Source organism: Ambystoma mexicanum, chromosome 10 (assembly GCF_040938575.1).
Source record: "Ambystoma mexicanum isolate Mex_15411 chromosome 10, UKY_AmexF1_1, whole genome shotgun sequence".
Classification (NCBI taxonomy): domain Eukaryota; kingdom Metazoa; phylum Chordata; class Amphibia; order Caudata; family Ambystomatidae; genus Ambystoma; species Ambystoma mexicanum.
This window is the reverse complement of record NC_090932.1, coordinates 1575286658-1575303810: the sequence shown is the minus strand read 5'-3', so window position 1 is coordinate 1575303810 and position 17153 is coordinate 1575286658. Positions and strand designations below refer to the sequence as shown.

Sequence of the window (17153 nt, the reverse complement as noted above, 5' to 3'; positions counted from 1 at the left end):
AGTGTGTCCTGATGTTGGGGGGGCCTGCTGATAAGTGCAGTGTCTTGTCCCACTGAGACCGCCACTAACTCTGCCCCATTTTGGGGCAGCTGGTCGACTGAGGGTGTTGCACGCTATCTCATTCAAAATGCCATTTGCGCTGTGTGGGGCGTTGTTTGGCTTGGCGCCACCCCTCCACATGTGCCTCCCGTCCCCTTAACCTCCTCGGTGTGCCAGGCCCTTTTTTTTCCTCCTCTGCTCTTGGGCCCAGGTCTCCAGGTGGCCTTCTTCCGTGCCCTGCAGCCACCCGCTGCCGGGCCGCGGTTCACTTCTATATCAAGGTCTCTTCCGCCGCAGGGATACAGGCTCCTGCTCCAGCCCGCAGGTCTGCGTGTGTGTCACTGAGCAAGCGGCACCCGCGGGACTGGACAGGGGAGAGCCGCGTTGTCTGGAGCAGCTCCTCCACGGCCCCTGCCTCTCTCTGGGCCACCTTGCCAGCTGCCGCCGTTGTTGTCAGGGGGCAGGGCCCGCGTGGGGGGCTCAGCCTACCTCGCCTTGGCCGGCCCTCCTGGCTTCCCAGCCGGCACCGTTCCGGACCTCTGCTCCCTCCGGGGTCCCCAGGAGGTGGGTGCAGGCGTAGGGAGATCCGGACTCCACTCCTCCGTGGACTCCCTCGCAGCGCCTCCGTCCGTGTCGGTACGCAAGATGCATCCTCGCCGATCGGGACTCCCGGAGCCCAGCCGGGTTTGCACTCTCCCTCCGCCACGAATAGCGGGGCTGCCGCGGGCTGGATTCCTGGATTTCTCCTCATCACAGCCTCATTTCATACGCTCAGCGCGTACAGTCCAGCCCGCCCGCGGCCATTTTAAAGACAGGCCGGGCTCCGCTCGCCAGCAAGTTTTACTCGGACGTCTGCAGCAGGTCGCACTGCGGTTTCCCCCGATCTTCGGTCCGAGTGTGCCCAAGGGTGTTCGCTTGGGCATGGAGATGGTTTCAGCTTATGTAGTGTTCAAAAATCAGGCTTTTTGACAGGATGTTGTAGTGCGGCCGCGGGAGCCGAGCAGAAGCACGTCTACCTCATCCCGCAGTTAGCCACGCCCCTACTATTCCACATCTTTGATATTGATTACCACAGCTGTGCTGCTTCGGCAAACTTTTTTGGCATAGGCGTCCTGCGTTGATGACGTCCATACGCTCCCTCGAGGATCTCCTCTGACGGTCAACGTCACTGGATGTTATACATAGGACGCACGACACCCATACCCTCAGTTTGTTTTTTTCCATGAACATGTTCGCTTCGAAATCTCGGTGCGCCTCGGTTCTTCTATTGTTGTTCGTGAAATATGTCTGTCTTCTGCTACCCCGAAGTCGGGCTTCAAGAAGTGTCGGGACTGCGGTTCCAAGATGTCTCGTATGGACCCGCATGACGTCTGCCTCTGGTGCCTCGGCGAGAGCCACGCCACCGATGACTGCGATGAATGCCAGTCTTTGACGTCAAAGGCCTTGCGGGAGCAGAAGCAGCAGCTGTCGGTAGGTAGGGTTTCCAAGCCCCGTAAATTGAAATCCGCTGGACTTTCGACTGATGATTCGAGGGGCGACTCTCTGCGTCGGCGTAAGTTCAGGGGGTCTCGGTCCAGGAGTGGGTCCCGCCATTCCTCTGCCTCTACGAGGCATTCACGGAAGCGCCGTCACCAGTCGCCATCCTCATCAGAGGACTCTGCCAGACGGCGGGTGGCTTGTCCCACGAAACGCTCATCGCCGGCCGAATGGGCGGAATTCCGCTGGCAGATGATGGTGATTTTTTGAACCGCAGGGCACTGTTCCGTCCACGCCTTCGAGAGAAGCCGGCAAGGAACGCGCTAGGGCCACCTTCGGCGTGATCATCAGGAACCGTCACAATCCCGATCGGACAAGGCTGATCGCCACCATGCCCGCTCAAGGTCCCGGTGCTCGCCGCCATCGAGATCGTTGGAGCCTGTGAGGCCTTTGAAGAAGGCATCAGCGCCATGTCCGTCGAGGGACTTGCTCAAGGCTCCGGCTCCGAGGAAGTCATCGGCGCAGAGGCCGTTGAGGGACACACTCAGTGCTCTGGCCTCCAAGCCGTTGTCGAACTCGTCGGCGACACGGTCGACATCGATGCCTCTTCCATCGCCGCCATAGAGCAACTTTTGAGGAAAATTTTCCAGAGGTGCCCCGGAGACCTGTGGAAGCTCTGAGGAAGGCACTCAGCAAGTCTGTGTGGCCTATGTTTGACCCATACTCCGTTCCTCCTCCCAGGGTGGACTTGTTCAAACCCTTGGAGTACATTTCAAAGGTGGAGGAAGGGTCTGATGAAGAGGGGGTTGTGCCTTCTTAGGTTCCAGATGACCTGTTGTCTGGTCATAGGCAACTGGAAGACCTTTGTCAATCTTTACATGAGACCAGTGGTCTTGATACCTCCCCTGAGGTTGAGTTTGGCAGGCCTGAGCCTGGTACACATGCTGACTCCTCATACAGGCGCCTCATGTCGAGGGTGACTGAGTATCTGGTGTGGTCTGCTCCACGTGTGGATTTTCTGCAGGATGACCTGACCGATATCTTGGACCAAAGTCCACGCGGTGTTGCCATTTCATATGGCCTTACAAAGAAGGGTGGCAGCGGCTTGGACTGCTCCGGAGAGTCTCCCAGCAGTGAATAAGTCGTTGCCAAAAAAATACCACCCAGCCAGTGGTGACCCCTGCTACTTGTCTACGCACGGGTGACCGCTGCTACTTGTCTACTCACCCTACTCCGGAGAGTTTGGTGGTGCGGGCGACTACGGCCCCAGCAAAGCAGGCTGCATACCCTACAATCCCTCCTGATAGGGACGACAAACGCTTTGATGGCTGGGCGAAGAAGGTATTTTGTTCTGGGGGTATGGCTTTAAAGGCAGCCAACTCCGTTTTGTGCCCTTGCAAGATTCACGCACACTCTATGGAATTGTGTGTCGTTGGCGCCTGAACATATTCCCGAAGGGGAGGAACGGGATGGTTTTCTTGCCCTCGTTCGGGATGGCAAGGATGCCATGTGTGAAACCGTTCAGTCGGGTCTGGACGTGGCAGACTGTGTCAGCCGGTCCATGGCGGCGAGCACCGTGATGCGCAGGTTTGCGTGGTTGCGGAAGTCGGGGTTTGCTCCTGATGTACAGTCCCGGCTTCTGAACAGTGCTTTTTATGGTGTCCGTCTTTTTTTTGCAGCAAGGGTGATGGGAGCCTTGAGAGGTTGCAGACCTCCAAAGCTGCAGCGAAGTCATTGAGCGCTGCAGTATGTCAACCTCTGTCTTTTCGTCCTAGGGGACAGCAATGGAGGGGAGTTCCTTTTGATAATACTCTTCCTTTGGTAGATCGAGGGGAGCTGCCAGTCAAAGGGGCCAATGTAGGAGTACCAGAGGTGGAAAGCAAGGTACTCGAGGTGCCAAAGCCGCTCGGGCAGTTGCCTCTTTGCCCTCAGGCACTGCCGCAGACACGTCAGCTCAGTCATGAGGCCGTGTCCCATGGTTCACTGGTTGGGGGAAGGCTGGCGCAGCATCTTGTAGAATGGCGTGCCATTACTTCAGATGTGTGGATTCTGGAGATCATAGCCCACGGCTACTGTCTTCCTTTTCGGCAGAGGCCTTGCGACAATCCACCGGGGAAGCTCTATTTGAAGCGTCCAGATCCGCTCCTTGCGCAGGAAATCCTATCCCTGCTGGAGAAAGGTGCCATAGAACTGGTACCTGTAGCGGAGATGAACAAGGGATGGTATTCCCCCTTATTTTTTGATCCCGAAAAAAGATGGAGGATTGAGACCCATCATGGACTTGTGTGGTTTGAACAAGCTCCTCAGGAAGGACAAGTTCAAGATGGTTACTCTTTCTCAAGTCCTCCAGGCCCTTCAACTTCAGGATTGGTTGGTGTCACTCGACCTCAAGGATGCTTACTTTCATGTGCCGATTCATCCCAAGCACAGGAAGTGCCTGAGGTTCGTGGCTGGCACTCGCATTTTCAGTTTCGGGTCCTGCCGTTCGGATTGACCTCCGCCGCGAGGGTCTTCGTCAAGCTGATGGTGGTGGTGGCAGCGCATCTCAGGAAAGGGGGGATTCACGTCTACCCCTACCTGGACACTTGGTTGATCAGGGTGCGCTGTCCCGAGCAAGTCCTGGATCATCTGTACGTCACCTGCCACTCCCTTCACAAGCTGGGCTTCTCCCTCACATGAAGTCTCATGTGACACCTACCCAGCAGCTCCAGTACATCGGGGCAGTGCTAGACACCTCCCTGGGGCAGTGTTTGCCTCCCAGGTGAGGGCTCACCACATTCTGCAGATGGTGGACAAATTTCAACGTGCCCAGAGTCTCCCGGCGTTCGGTTTCTTGAAATTGTTCGGCCTCATGGCATCCTGCAGGGCAGGCTGCGGATGAGATCTCTGCAGTGGGCACTCAAGATGCAGTGGTCGCAGTTCTCCGGCAGGATGTCGGACCCTGTTCAGATTCCGTCCTCGGTCGCCCAGGACCTTCTGTGGTGGGCTGTCGAACGAAATCTGTTCAAAGGGGCTCCGTTTTGGCAACCATGGCCGGAGGTGTTGATTGTGACGGACACATCCCTCACGGGTTTAGGAGCTAATGCTAACAAGCTGACAGCCAGCGGTCGTTGGTCTCCATCGGAGTCCAGACTCCACATCAATCTGTTACAGCTGTGGGCTGTCAGGCTAGTCCTGAAGGCTTTTCTGCCGGCTGTGTGGGGGAAGAATGTCCTGATTATGACAGACAATACAGTGGCCATGCACTACCTCAACATAAAGTGGGGGCGGGGTCACTCCCACTGTGCAGGGAGGCGATGCAGCTCTGGTTCTGACCCATCCAGCAGGAAATTTCGATCTCTGCAGTTCATCTGTCCAGAGACGAAAATGCGGCAGCGGACGCTCTGAGCAGGCAGAGCACGGTCTCTCACGAGTGGGAGGTGGCTCAGGAAGTTCTTTTGGCGATCTTCGCCCTTTGGGGAACCCCACAAGTGGATCTTTTTACGCCACCATTGTCAACCGGAAGTGCGAAAGATTCTGCTCGCGGGAATTTCCTCCAAGAGGAGCCTTAGGGGACGCTTTCGTAGTGAAGTGGTCCTTCCCACTGCTGTATGCGTTCCCTCCACTCCCTGTCATTCTGCAGGTGTTGCGGCGGCTGCGGTGGTTCTGTTCCCGGATGATCCTCATTGCTCCGGCATGGGCCAGGAGAGCGTGGTTCCCGGACCTTCTAGACATGTCCATCTGACCTCCACGTCGTCTTCCCTACCGAGACGATCTGCTCTCACAGGAGGGGGGGGCGTTGAGTTCTCCATCCAGAGGTCCATTCTCTCAGCCTTCATGCTTGGTATCTGAAAGGCTGACATATAAGCATTGGGACCTCCCTGAAGATGTGCTGGAGATGTTGCTTTCGGCCAGAAGGCCCTCAACGAAATCCCTGTACCGTTGGAGAAAGTTCTGTGACTGGTGTAGGGTACTGAATGTGAATCCTTTCCAATGTTCCATTCCTTTGGTTTTGTCTTTTTTGCTTTCATTAGCCCACAAGGGCCTGCATGTGGGTACCATTAAGGGGTACCTGGCGGCGCTGTCCATATTTAAGCGCTCGTCTGAGGAATGTTCTTATTTTAAAATCCCTTTGATATCTCAGTTTCTAAAAGGGCTAACTAATGTGTTTCCACCGTCGCCTTTCAGGTTCCGGGATGGGATTTGAATTTTGTTTTAAAGTTCCTAATGGGAGCTCCGTTTGAGCCCTTCCATTCTTGTCCCTTGAGACTGTTGTCCTTTAAAATTGTATTTTTAGTTGCGGTTACTTCTGCACGCAGAGTGAGTGAGTTGCAGGCACTTTCCGCCAAACCACCCTTCACTGTGTTCCTTAAGGACAGGGTTGTCCTTAGGGTACGGCCTTCCTTTCTTCCGAAGATTGTGTCGGAATTCCATCTGAGTCAGAGGGTAATTCTTCCGGTGTTCTATCCTCCTCCACACCCTGGTAGGAAGAGGAGAGGCTCCATAGGTTGGACCCTAGGAGAGCTTTAAGTTTCTATCTCTCACGGATGTCCCGGGTCAGAGTGGACGATCCGCTCTTGGTTGGATACGCTGGTAGGCGTTTAGGTCAAGCTTTTTCCAAGCAGACCTTCTCCAGGTGGATCATTTTGACAATCTGTGAATGCTACCGTTTGGCGGGCAGGGACCCTCCAGTCGGTTTACAGGCTCTACTAGGGGTGTGGCTGCCTCCACTGCTCTGCAGAGGGGTGTTCCCATTCGTAGTCTTGTGAAGCAGCCACATGGGCCTCTGTCCATACTTTTGTGAGACACTATTCCCTGGACTCCATCCATGGGCAAGATTTGGCCTTTGGTAAGGCAGTCCTATATTCTGCAATTTGATTGGGCATTCGAAGAAAAAAAATCCAAAATTCTTTTCCCACCTCCGTATGTTGGTACTGCTTTGGGAGTCTGTCAAAGATGTGGAATACGTCAGAGGACACAATTCCCTCGAAGAACAAGTTACTTTCTTACCTGGTAACGTTCTTTCGATGGGATGTTCCTCCGACATATTCCACATCGTACCCTCTCTACCTGCTCCTCTACAGAATTTCTTATGCGATTGCAGCTTCCGTTTCCGCAAGGCTTTCTGTAGTAATACTGGCAGGAGATTGGTGCCACACGTTCTGGGGGAAAAAACTACAACTGAGGCTACGGGCGTCCTGTGTCCTACGTATAACATCCGGTGACGTTGAACGTCAGAGGAGGTCCTCGAGGGAGCGTATCGACGTCATAGTCGCAGGATGCCTAAGCCAAAAAAGTTTTCCGAAGCAGCACAGCTGTGGTAATCAATGTCAAAGATTTGGAATACGTCGGAGGAACATCCCATCGAAAGAACGTTACCAGGTAAGAAAGTAACTTCTTTTTAATGTGAACCTCTTCTCATTTATGTTTCACTATACACTTCACGCAACCTCAGGCCGAAATGAAACAATCCAAGGACCTTGGCGCTTGAAGGATCATGGGTACAGTACACGTCACAATAGAGATATTATTACAAACCCGCCCCATCTACCTCCCTTTTCGAAATCAAAAATAAATCATGTAATACGCGCACCAACCACTAGATGGCGGCCTATGCAAAGCATGTGAATCCAAGCAGATACAAGCAACAGAAAGATGTTTACAGGTGTCGTATATATGTATGTATGTGTGTGTTCTTACGATGACCTATGGACACATTCTTTGCCTGATCTTTTTCCTTGTATTGTGTCTGTACTGAACAGGAGGCGTCCTTCTTGAAGATGATGAGGAATGCTGGCATCTCGGAGCTCCAGAGACAAACAGTAAAAAGAGAGCACCTGAAGCCATCTTTGGTGGGGCGATACGAGGAAGCCTTAAGTGAGCTGCAGAGGATAGTATTGGTGAGTGCTTTCTCTTGGGGAAAGTTTGCAGTACTCTAGATATAGGAGCACATTTTGGTGAGGCTATAGTTGGGTGAGTTTGTAATGATTGGATTGGAAGGGATGTGGTGTTAATGACTGGGATTAGAGCTCCATGGTTAATGTGGCAGTATGGGTCAGTGGAAAATTGGTAAGGATGTGGGGTGAATATAGTGGTAGAATTTGAGTTGGTGTAGAATAGGAGAAGTGTAGGGTTAGGTGCTCAGATGTGTAGAGCCTTTTGGTAAGAAGTGATCTGGTGAGTTTGGAAAGCCAGTTTGGGTCCAGATAGTGGATGACTGTGTTGTAGGAGGGGGTTGGCAAAGAAGGGGAGGGGTGAGTAGAGACAGTAGATAGTTGAGTGGTTTCGTTGGTACAAAGCACTGTAGGCGAATGCCAGTGGAATAGATGGTGTGCAGTTGAGTGTTAAGACATGATTCCTATTTTTGAAATTTCTTGGTCCACTTTTAACATTTAGGCCAAAATGAGCAAAACAAATGTCTGAATACGTGTTTGGCCAATTTTCGGACGTTCAAAAATTCTGAATGGCTGAAAGGTTCGACCAGATCACGCATTTGCGGTTGCGGGGGTGTCCCCGTACCCTTGCTCACTATATTGTGAGCGGGGGTTGCAGGGGTGTCCTCCGCAGCCAGCCCCAAAAAAAATGAAAAGGCTGCAGGGGTGTCCCACGCTACCCCTATACGGTATAGTGAGTGGGGGTTGCAGCTGACATGACAAAAAAAGGAAAGGACCCTCCGGCACTGATTCCCGATCACGCAAGTGAAAGGGAACAGGCGTTGCAGGGACACGGGGAGACGGAATGCAAGGTAAGTGGGGGGTGGGTAGGGGTGTGTTGGGGGCGGGGGTGTGGGTAGGGGTTTGGGTAACTCGGAAATGTTCGAGGAAGAAACGACTGAAGATTATTTTTTCGAAGTCGTTTCTTCCTCGAAAATTTCCGCTTTGGGCATTCAACCCCAAATCACTTGTTCGGTCTCAACTTTTTTTGTTTTTTCCAGGATTAGGGACTTCTTTTTGGTGGCCAGAGGTTGGTGGCTAGAGGAACTTATCCTGAATTCCCCCTGCCTTTGACACCCTTTTTACATCACTTAAGGTGTATGGTATTTGGTCAACCATAAGGCACCCGTTCCCGGGGGTATCTTTCATGCACCAAATCTTTGCCCTGAGGTGATAATATGATTATATTGGTTTTAGGGAGTAGGTTGTGGCAGCTATACTTTGGCTTCAGCAAGGGTGCAAGTTTTATTACTGTATTGGTAGCCCAGAGTGCCTTTTTGGTAGCCTTTGGGGGACTAGCACATATTTTTAAATCCTGTTCTCTCTCATTTTGTAGTTTAGGGCTCCCTTTGTTCAGAGCAACCTCAAGGTGGCCTTACAAAGGCCATTCTGACCATGTGGGCTCTTTGTGAACCCACAATGGCAGTCTCCATATCGGCTTGAAGTGGTTCTGGCCAGTCATAAGTCCTTAAGCTTTCCTTCTCACTTCCTGTTTGACTGGACTAGACTGTGGCAGTTGTACTGACCAACCAGTGGTGTTAGCGACCTCATCCTTTGCCTCAAACCCCCTCTAGTGATTGATGGCCTGGCCTCTGGTCATCCTCTTTTTGCTCTGTGCGCAAGCACTTGCCTGGTCCCTGCTTCCCTTTCTTGATTTCTTGCTTCTGGAAGTCCAGTTCAGGCTTTCTGAAGACTCCTGCTGCCTACCCATATCTGCTGGATTGAGCCTTCCGCTCTAGCACAGTTTTTAGGGAACATTTACCACTGCATCCCACCAATTCCGACAGGAGCTTCCACTTGGCTGTAGGTCACTTATATTGTCATTACGGGTTCCAAGACTAAAACACTCCACCATATTAGGATGTCCGAGGGTGCCTCCAGCCGTTGTCCCTGTCCTGGAACGGTTCTCACAGCAACAGAAAATTGGATGCAACCCACCAAAACTTGTTCTAATACGCACTGCTCCCTTGTGTCCTCTTCTCAGGTGGCCATGGAAATGCCATCACTTTTGGATCCTGACCCTGGGGGAAGAGAAGCCAGGGATGATCACCTGGGTGGAGGGTCCTTGGGGATGGATGGTGGGATGCCCCAGGCGAGACGCAGTATTCTGCATTCCCATTCCAGGAAGAACCTCCTATCCCAGGGGCAATTATGAGGTATTGTTATCCCTGCCCCACATACCAAGGAATAGACAAGAAAATCACCAATCTAGAAGCACCAGAAAGAGGGTGAAGAAAGGAAGGTTCAAGGGGGAGACAGGTGAGATGTGTAATTCCCCTTTTTCCTATTCCAATGAAACTGTCCTTCCCTAGGCCTTTGTGGGCTTTCGTCAAACATCTCCCCTCATTTTCCCACCCATTTCCCATTATAGTACTGAGACAAGGAGGCGTAGTTAACAGCGGTAACTCCTTTCACCACTCTAGTACTGGGGCGAGGAAGATGACCGTGAAGGTCAGGCATGTCCAACTAACTACTCTTATCAAAGTTGGGAAACTAAATTCAAGGGCCCACACCTGGTGTCACTTAATCAGTATATCCCGTATAAGAAGGTGTGCTGTGTAACGGAGGGGGGGTGGGGGGGTTGGGAAAACACACAGGTGAAGCTACACGGCAGGAGAGGCTTACAGTGCGCTTTTGCTAACACCCTCTTGAGGCTGGGATCGAGTCCTGTGACTGGCGTTGGAGCAGAAGCTCCCTTCTGCAGTACTCGCACAGCGGGAACTGGTGCCAAGCTGGGCCGTTCCCAAAAAGGTAGAAGATGCTTGTTACCTATGGGGGTTAACTGAACACTGGAGTATCTGAGAAGCAGGCAAAGTCTCTGTAGTAACTGGATCAGCAGGGATTTGAACACTGATTGGAATTCACAGCAGAGCCAAGCTGCAACGCCGGTGAGTTTCTGTGGATGGAAAAACGCTGGACCTCTCTGCACGCGAATGCGAATATCCTGTAAAACAGAATCACGCGGTTCAGAAACATAGTTGAATCAATCTGTGTGTGGAAAATGTAGGCGCGACCAGCAGCAAAGTAGCAAGCCATTGTTAAACTCATTAAGACCTTCGGCGAGAAGAAAGCTCCTTGCACGTATGCTTTACTTATATCGAATGACTGTATCATTGTATCCCAAAAATACAAAGCTAAAACGACCCGGAATAAGAGAGCCAACCTCACCTGCGCATTGCCAAAGCGAAGCGTGTTGGGAACTGTTTAAAGAACTGTTGGGGAAATGTTGCTTGCATACTCAAGTGGTTGTGCAGAGAAAGGTGGGGGAAGAAAGAACACCACCACACATATGAACTCAATGCAGGACTATAGTACGGCAAGGCCAAAGACTGGCAGAGGATGTGACCCACTGTGGCAAAGCAAAGAGGCTGACCAGCAGAAGGCAAGGGAGTGTGAGTCTACACATAAAGCCAAGAGGCTTGCAAGGAGAAGCCAAGAAAGTGTGAATCTGTACACAGGAGGGAATAAATAGGAATCTGCGTGGGCTGAAGAGCCATGGGGTCTTATTTGCGTGACCTGTAATGGGTGGATCGTGTGGTCTGACAACTGCACCTAGACCAATGAGACCTGCATGGTGAAAGACAAAAACATTGTGAAACAAACCAAGAAGGAGCACTGTAAGTGAGCTGTTGCCGCAAACCAGGAGGAAGGTCAGGTTGACCTAGTTAAGTTGAACTGTGAAAGACTGAAATACACTTTGTTGCTACATTGAAGTCTTGGGGAAGGGAACCCTGAGACTTCATGAACTGCAAATGCTGTCTTGAGGATGGGACCTCAAGACCCTTTTCATTTGAACTTGGTTATTGGAACCCTGAGGGTTGTGTTGCACTGTAGTGTTTGAACTTGGGAAAGGTAACCTCAAGACCTTTGTGGAACTTTCTTGAACTTGGGGAATGGGAGCTGAGGAGGAAGTTAAGAGCTGGAAGAAGCTCGGAACTTGGTGTTGAACACCATTTCTTTTATGATTGCCATCCCTACACATTGTTTAGCTTTAGTTGTGAGGGCACGGATAGGTTTTGGACACAGACTTTTATGTTGTACTCTTAGACGCAGACTTTACGTAGTTTCGTTCAGGTAGGGAAATCCTACCCGAGCATAGGGCAAGTTGGGCCTGACATTTGAGTTCATAAACCGTTTTGTTATGAACTTTGTATCTGTTCTGTCTTGCATCATGATCCCTTCACAGAAGGTAGTACAACAATATTGCAACAGATGAAGAAAAATTCATTTTTTTATTTTTATGTGCAGATCAAAATCATGTAGAAGAAAGTCATTAAAACACATAGAATTACATATTAATACACATAACCAACCGTACAAATGAATATGCACAATGCAGAAAGAAACTCACATGATCCAAATATAATTGAAAGAAACTACAACCTTCCCCAGAAAGTGACAGAGATTAACAAAGTCGAACAACCAAAAACCACCCCAGCTACATGTCAAAAGATCAGACATTCTCAATGAACACCTCTATTTGTACTTGTGTATCAACTCGCGCACCCATATGAGGTCCAAAGTGTGCAATACAAATGACTACCATCCTTATTTGTAAAAGTCTAAGCAACAAATGCTTAATTATTGCCATAGGATTGCAAACAAAAAGGGGAACAGTTTTTCCAATTGACAACACGTCTTCAAAGACAGATGCCTACTCGAGTTTCGGCTGTTATGAGGCCATCAACTGTACCCATGGCCCAGCCTTCTTCAGTGCAAGAAAACTAACTTGGTAGCAGAGAAGCAGTGAACAAGTGGCCCCCCTACAATGCAAATGTCAAACATCAATCTTTGACTAAAACAAGTACATTGACAAACCTACATGAAAGCGTAACAAAGGCAAACTATAACAATAGATCATACCAGTTTTTTAAATGCTTTTGTATTTAAAATATTGTCACTACTCATGTTATTGTGAAAACATCATTTTCTGGAGGGGAAAAACACAGCCATCCAGGCTATGTCTGGCGTCCCCTCTACCTGCGGGAGTCTATAATGGACACAAAAGTCCTCAATATCAAATTCTCATCACAGATGCAAACAAGAAACAAATCTGAATGGCATAAAGCGAACCTCTAAGGTCTGTCTATTCAGCAAGTGTTCAATATAGTGCATGTGCCGGCCCACTTCCGTCTAGATAGGAAGCCAAACATATATCAGTGCCGCACTCAATAGCGAATACTTCTAATCTTCAAAAGAACATCCAAACAGCATTCCAACGTGCAGAAAGTCTTTACCAGATCAAAGTATGTACCAAATCCATTTGAAAAAACTCCAGCTTCACAGCGTCCCGGCAGAATGCAGAAGTATGCCGGAAAATCCATTTTGAAAGGGTACGAGCAATCATGTGAACACGCGATCACATGACTCAACTCATACAGCCTCAAAAGCAATTGCAGGTCTGTAGCGCTATGGCAGCGGCCATTTTCACAGGAATCTCCCACATCACAAGCAATATAAATGTATATGGAAAAGTAGACAAATCCGTCACCTAATCACAGTGATTATTTGGGAGGAGTGCAGAAACCAAGTCAAAACAGCACCTTAATCCACACAAGATGGAAAACGAAACAAGTGTTTTTTTTCCCTATATGCAAGAGACATTCTGAAAATGGATTCTGACATGAGACTCCACCTAGAGTATACAAGGCCACAGTAGCCACACACAGACTATAAAGATGCCCAATGTATTATCATCATTAAGCCCAGAGAGATGTGTTTTAATGCGAAAAATCAAAATCTGGTCTCGCCTGAACAGGAGATGTGCAATACTAAAATCCCTTGAGTCTGATGTGACAGTATACCACCATCCAATTTAACAGCTTTCTGCTGCGCTGCCTGCTTTCTTTGTTGAGTAAGCTCCCTAGAGTAATTTGGGCAGGTTCCCTCACCTTCCATTTGTCTTCCTTGCTGTAATCTTTGCTCCAGGCTTAAAGGCTTAAACGTCGATGCCATAAGAAGGTCCTTTGTTCCTTTTCTGGGTTGTCTGGGTCGTTGCTGGCCCAGGGTGCAAGCCCCTGGGCACCGGGTCCTGGGAACGGCATCTAGAAGCTGAGCCATGTACGGCATTCGCTGTGATGGAACTGTGTTTGTCGGAACTGCTGAAATGGGTACATACCTTTTGGTTATTGGGGTGTGTGATTATTCACTGTTTGGGCTGTGTTATTTGTGATACTCATCCTCTGGTCTAGTAACTTGTTCGTGGTCTAGGTGCTTTTAAGGCAAGTCTCAACTGCATTTCCCATACAGATATACTGGAGAGGCCGCCTGCTCTGCTGCATTTTCCTCTGGGGCTTCTGGTTAGACCGTCAACATTTGGATCTCTTCTTTGGGTCCTCACTTAGGTTGTTTGCCACAGAATCCGTACCTATTGGGTAGAACTGATTTACCTCCACTAAAGCGGATGGCCCGATGACACTATTCCCATTGGTTCTTAGGGAACTTTCAACCTGTCTTGGGACTCTCCTTAAGTGTCTCTGGGTGGTCTCGCCTGCCTCTGGGCATGTTTCCTTTACCCACAGGGGGTTCAGTGAGCTCTGGACCAAGAATTAGAATGTTAGTTTTTACCTGTGTGTTTTAATGCATTATTAAAGCCATGCTTTGCATTTCTTAATGGTGAATGTATTTTGACATTGCAACCAACTTTTGCTGGCTTTGTAAGTATTTTTCCATGAAGTGAATTGCTAAGATAACTGTTGCTAAAATATATTAATTTCTGGACGTCTTTGCCTATGGTTTGCAAGTGTTTCCTTCCCTCTAGGTTGGGCTATGATTGATTTTCATGCATCCATTTGTGTTTTTGTTTACCATGACCCAGATGGTAGAAATTAATGTGGAGTGCTGATGTAGGGCTTAGGGATTTTTTATGACTATTTCCAGCTATAATATGATATAAGTAATTTGTAACGTGCCTATACAAAAGTGTTTCTAGGCGCGACAAGACAAAAGAGGGAAGACAGAGGGAGGACAAGTCAAACGATCTTACTAGGACTTATGTCATTCAGATCGTGCAAGTGAAGAGCCTGGATCCAGTGAAACTCTGGGTAGCCAAGCAACCACTCAGTATGGCAGACCGATAGGTCAGCAGCGGAGGGAGAGAGAGAAAGCAGAGGAGAAGAGAAAGGTTTTGAGCTGTTTGCGGAACTTCAGGTGGTCTGGCTCAAGTTTGAGAGTACCAGGTAGGACATTCCAGAGGGATGCATGCCTGGAAAAGCGCCTAACCATTAGAGAGTTGGAGGTAGCTGTGTGAAGGGCTCGAGAAGGAAGGTATTTTGGAAGAGAGCGTTGGATGTAGTGTGGTCCGTGGACCCAGAATGCCTTGTTAGCAATGCAAAGGGACTTGAACTTGATCCTTGCAGCCACCGGAGAGATTTCAGGGCTGGAGAGATATGGTCCATGGGCTTGAGGCCCACGATAAGTCTCGCATTCCTGTTCTGGATTAGTTGCAGAGGGCGCAGAGTAGAGGAAGGCAGACTGTGAAAGAGGCTGTTGCAGTAGTCCAGCATATAGAACCAAGGCTCTGAGACAACGAGCTTCTGGGGGAAAGTGAGAAAGGCAAGAGTCCCTTTGAGGAGGTGCAGCTGGTAGTGGGACTTGTTGGCGATGTCCGAGATGTGAGCAGAGAGAGAGAGAGAGTGAAGTTGAAGATGACACCAAGGTTTCTTGCCTCGCGGGAAAGTGAAGGAAGTGGGCCCAAGGCAGGCGGCCAAAGTGAGAGAGGGAAAGCAGGGGCAGGGGTCCAATGAGAAGGCTCTCTGTTTTACTGGCATTAAGGCAGAGATCATTGGCGGCGCATCAGTTCTGAATTGTGAATAAACAAAAATGAGCAGGAGAGGAGGCGAGGCTGAGGGGAGCCTGAAGTTAGAGGAGAATGTAGAGAGCAGGTGGGCCAAAGGGGCCAAGTAGAGGTTGAAAAATCAGAGTGAGAGGATAGAGCCCTGGGGAACGCCACAGGTAGAGAGAGGGGAGGCAGAGAGAAAGGGACCAAGTTGGACCTGGGAGGGGCGGTCCAAGAGGAAGGAGGTCAACCACTACAGGGCCTGATCCGTGATGCCCAGGTTCTCACAGAGTCAATTGATCAGGATGCCGTGGTTGACCATGTCGAAAGCAGAGGAAAGATCAAGGAGGATGAGGACAGAAGGAATGCTGGAATCAAGGTTGGAGAGCAGATTTTAAAAGGTGTTCAGGAGAGCAGTTTCCGTGTTCTGAAGACAGACTGATGGTCATGGTGACAACCAGCAGATTCAGTGTGGAGAGTAAGCTGGGAGATGGCCAGCCTTTCCAAGCGTTTGCCCAGGAAAGGGGTGATGGAGGTTGGGCGATAGTTTGCCGGCCAGGTAGGATCGACAGATTGCTTCTTGAGGGGGTGCTCAAGGGAGTGCTTAAGGGGAGAGGGGGAAAGGTCCAGTGGCGAGAGAGTGATTACAGAAATCCACCAAGGCTGGAGCGAGGGTGTCAATCGGGTCTTAGAAAGTTCTGTTGGAGCAGGGGAGCATCTGTTTGCACCACACTTTCATAGATCGGACTTGTCTAGAAACCTCGTCCGGTGTTGTCGGAGAGAAAGAGGAGAATGGAGGAGGAGAGGGAGAGATGACCAAAGGGGGGCAGAGAGAGGAAGAGGAAATGGAGGACAGCATGTCCTGAGTTTTAGCAGAGAGGTGAGTGACCAGAGCCGTACTGAGGGCCTCGGAGGAAAAAGGAGAGGTAGGGACTGCAACAGGATTGGCCAGTTTCTTGCATATTTTAAGAGTTTGTCCGTATGGTTAAAGGCCCGCAGAGGAGCGGGGTTGAATGTGTGTTCTCTTATTGGTCGGGACAGAATCTGTATTGCCTTTGGAGCAGGCCGCAGGCCAGTTTGTCAGAGGATGCGCCCAAAGCCCTCCACTTCTTCTAAGCCACCCTGCACTTGCATTTCAGGACGGCGAGGTTGGAATCGTACCAAGAGTTGCACTTAGAGGGAGGATTCAGCCGGATTCTCATGACAGGGGCAAGGATGTCCAGGGTGTTGGAAATAGAAAGATGCAGATTAGAAAGGGCTGTGTCAGGGTGTGAGTCGGCCAGAGGAGTAAGAGGAGCAGAGAAAGTAGAGGCAAAGGCATCCGCTGGCACACGCTTCATGGGCCGAATGACCCGAGAAGGTAAGAGGCAGTGCTGGGTGGGAGTGGCTTTGCCTGAGGGATAGAGAGTTTCAAATGAGAGGAGAGAAGAAAGTGGTCAGTCCAAGTGAGAGAAGTTGTGAGAGGTTTAGAGAGGGGGATGTCTGAGGTGATCCCGCATGGAGGAGAGTGTCAAAACGTGGTAGCAATACTTTGAGATGGATGGGGGTGCAGAAGATACTCAAACATCCATAATCAAACTAACTCAGGAAGTTGGCAAATCGCATCTGTTTTATTTGCAATTGTCTTAAACGGGGAGTTATAACGAACATAGACAATTCTCTCGATCTTCTCGCTCAGCAAGTTTCATTAAAAAAAAGCAGGTTATATAGTAAAAACTTGTCATTACTAACGTCATCCTACGTAGTACACTATAAAAACCTATTTGAGAAAATGATGGGGTTAGAGGGAACATCTAGGTATACGTTCCATACTTGTTGGGAAAGTGATTTCGTCTCTAACCTCAGGTGGGACAACTAAGCCCTCCTCTAGAGCAGGTCACTACGAACGTCAGCAAATACATGACGTCCCATTGGTTACACAAAGAGGGAGTATAGCATACTCTGTCTAC

At 49.9% G+C, this 17153-nt stretch overlaps 1 protein-coding gene across 1 annotated transcript in view; it reads left to right on the top strand.

The window, feature by feature from the left end:
* Nucleotides 1-17153, top strand: part of DDX51 (DEAD-box helicase 51) — a 208591-nt gene that overhangs the window by 183527 nt on the left and 7911 nt on the right. The window contains exon 14 of the mRNA XM_069619898.1: nt 7257-7394. Coding sequence (XP_069475999.1) covers nt 7257-7394 — 138 coding nt within the window. The remainder of the gene's footprint in view (nt 1-7256; nt 7395-17153) is intronic.